This window comes from Sinocyclocheilus anshuiensis, unplaced genomic scaffold (genome assembly GCF_001515605.1).
Source record: "Sinocyclocheilus anshuiensis isolate Anshui unplaced genomic scaffold, SAMN03320099.WGS_v1.1 scaffold16060, whole genome shotgun sequence".
Lineage (NCBI taxonomy): Eukaryota > Metazoa > Chordata > Actinopteri > Cypriniformes > Cyprinidae > Sinocyclocheilus > Sinocyclocheilus anshuiensis.
Window position 1 is genome coordinate 2,084 of NW_015539133.1, and position 1,123 is coordinate 3,206.

Here is a 1,123-nt window from a genome sequence, read left to right on the forward strand (position 1 = left end):
TCTGCCTGACGGAGGTTTTTGTACGACTCTTTATCACTGTGTGAACACACTTTTACTGTTGATGTAGTGGTAACTCTGACAGTAATAATCTCCTGTATCTTCAGTCTGGACTCCACTGATGGTTAGAGTGAAATCACTTCCAAATCTAGATCCACTGCCACTGAATCTGGATGGAGTTCCTGACTGAAGTCTGTTTATGTAATATATGAGGAGTTTAGGAGCTTCTCCAGGTTTCTGCTGATACCAAGACACACATTCATTACAGTTAGACGTCAACTGACTGGTTTTACAGTTGATTGTAACAGTTTCTCCTTGTTTGATGGATTTTATTTCTGGATTCTGAGTCACTGTCACTTGTCCCCAGATCTCTGAAATAAGACATTTTAGTCATTTAGTGGTTCATGGACTGTACATAAGATGTGATTGTTTATTTTTGAAATGTAATTAATTACAAAATATTTACCTTGAATGCCAAGAGTCAGTCTCCAGATGAGGATGATGATGTTGGTCATTGTTGTTGTTTTGTCTTGTGTGATGATGAATATTGTGTTCTGTTCTGCTCTCAGTCATGAAGTGTTAAACTCACAGCACTATAAACACTCTCAGAGCACTGAAGCATGTGCTGACAATGCAAATGAATCTCTCTCTATTAAAATAATTTTAGCAAAAGACTGTAGATCACACCACTGATCAGTGCTGAATATGCTCAACATTAAACATGGACTAATGTACTGATAAATGTATAAAGATTTTTATAAAAGATAATTAATTGGTTTCAAAATCAGAAAATTAAAGAGCTTCTTTAAATGCCTATTAATAATTTTCATTTAGAACAAAAAATGTCTATTTACATTGTAACATTGTGATTTCTGTGAAATAGCAGCTGTAGATCATAAAATATTTAATGTATCAGTTTTCCGTTAAAATCAACTTAACGCCCCATCAGACCTTCCACCTCCATCCATGCTTCACTCACATTCCCTAGAAAAACTATCTGCATATATGAAGGGAGAGTTCACCCAAAAAGAAAAATTATGTTATGATTTACTAACCCTTGTTGTTTCAAACTTTAGGTCACTAAATTACTGAAAACAACAGAATATATTTTGAAGAATGTGGGTAA

General features: G+C 34.5%; 1 gene segment (V, D, J or C); it reads right to left on the minus strand.

The window, feature by feature from the left end:
• Window positions 1-33: 33 nt before the first annotated feature.
• On the minus strand, window positions 34-533 carry LOC107683811 (Ig kappa chain V-IV region Len-like). The segment is given in 2 exon segments: window positions 34-368; window positions 464-533. Coding segments are annotated over 2 exon segments (384 nt in total).
• Window positions 534-1,123: the final 590 nt, after the last annotated feature.